The following is a 797-nucleotide window of genomic DNA, read 5'->3' on the forward strand; positions in this document are numbered from 1 at the left end:
TTTCTTATTAATTAATTTTAATGATGAACATTCATAAAAATGTCTGTTTTATATTTTACTAATTAGTGATTGTATATTAATTTCTTTCATACCATAACAAAACATAAAATATTCATCTCCAATTGATTTAACTTCTATTGGTATTGTATTCCAATATCTATTTCAATCTGATTTTGTATATATTCTATGTTTTTACATTTTCCTTTTTCTTTTAAATATATTGAATAACTAATATCATACCATATTACATATTTAAATATTTTTCCATCTTTAAATATTTCATTATATTTATTATAAATATGAAATGTTTCAATGTTAGGAAATAATTTTCTTGAATATTCATTTAATGGAATTGGATTAAAATGAAATCGTTCAATATTTCCTTGAAATCTTTTAACTCCTATTTCTAAATTAATAAAATCATTAAAATCATTAAAATACATTGATGTTATCATTATTTCATTATACCTTATTCTCATTCCTTCATTTAATTTGAACTTAAAATATTTTTAAGATTATTTTTTGATTTTATTTTTATTTTTTATATTTTATTTGAAGGATTTATATCAGAGACACTACACACTATCATTAAAATGAAATCAGAATTTAAATCACCAATTATCATCTGATAACAACAATATATTTAGTAATATATTCATCACTCAATATTATAATGATTTGTGTTGATTGTTATTTAATAAGAAATGTATGATTGAATATTGAAGAATGTTATTTGGTTCAAATGGTTGTTGTTTAATATGATGAAACATTATTTATTAATGATAGTTTAAAGTTGA

At 18.6% G+C, this 797-nt stretch overlaps 1 protein-coding gene across 1 annotated transcript, besides 3 other annotated features; it reads right to left on the bottom strand.

Annotated features, from left to right (window-relative positions):
- Positions 1 to 134: 134 nt before the first annotated feature.
- EDI_224950 (uncharacterized protein) lies at positions 135 to 455 on the bottom strand (the record flags this gene model as incomplete). Its single annotated transcript, XM_001737994.1, has 1 exon — positions 135 to 455. One exon carries the CDS (start codon positions 453 to 455, stop codon positions 135 to 137), a length of 321 nt encoding a protein of 106 aa, XP_001738046.1.
- Positions 270 to 301: a sequence feature (AT_rich).
- Positions 455 to 554: a microsatellite.
- Positions 555 to 746: 192 nt separating this feature from the next.
- Positions 747 to 797: part of a repeat region that runs on past the window's edge.

This window comes from Entamoeba dispar, genomic scaffold, assembly GCF_000209125.1.
Source record: "Entamoeba dispar SAW760 scf_1105229461035 genomic scaffold, whole genome shotgun sequence".
Lineage (NCBI taxonomy): Eukaryota > Evosea > Mastigamoebida > Endamoebidae > Entamoeba > Entamoeba dispar.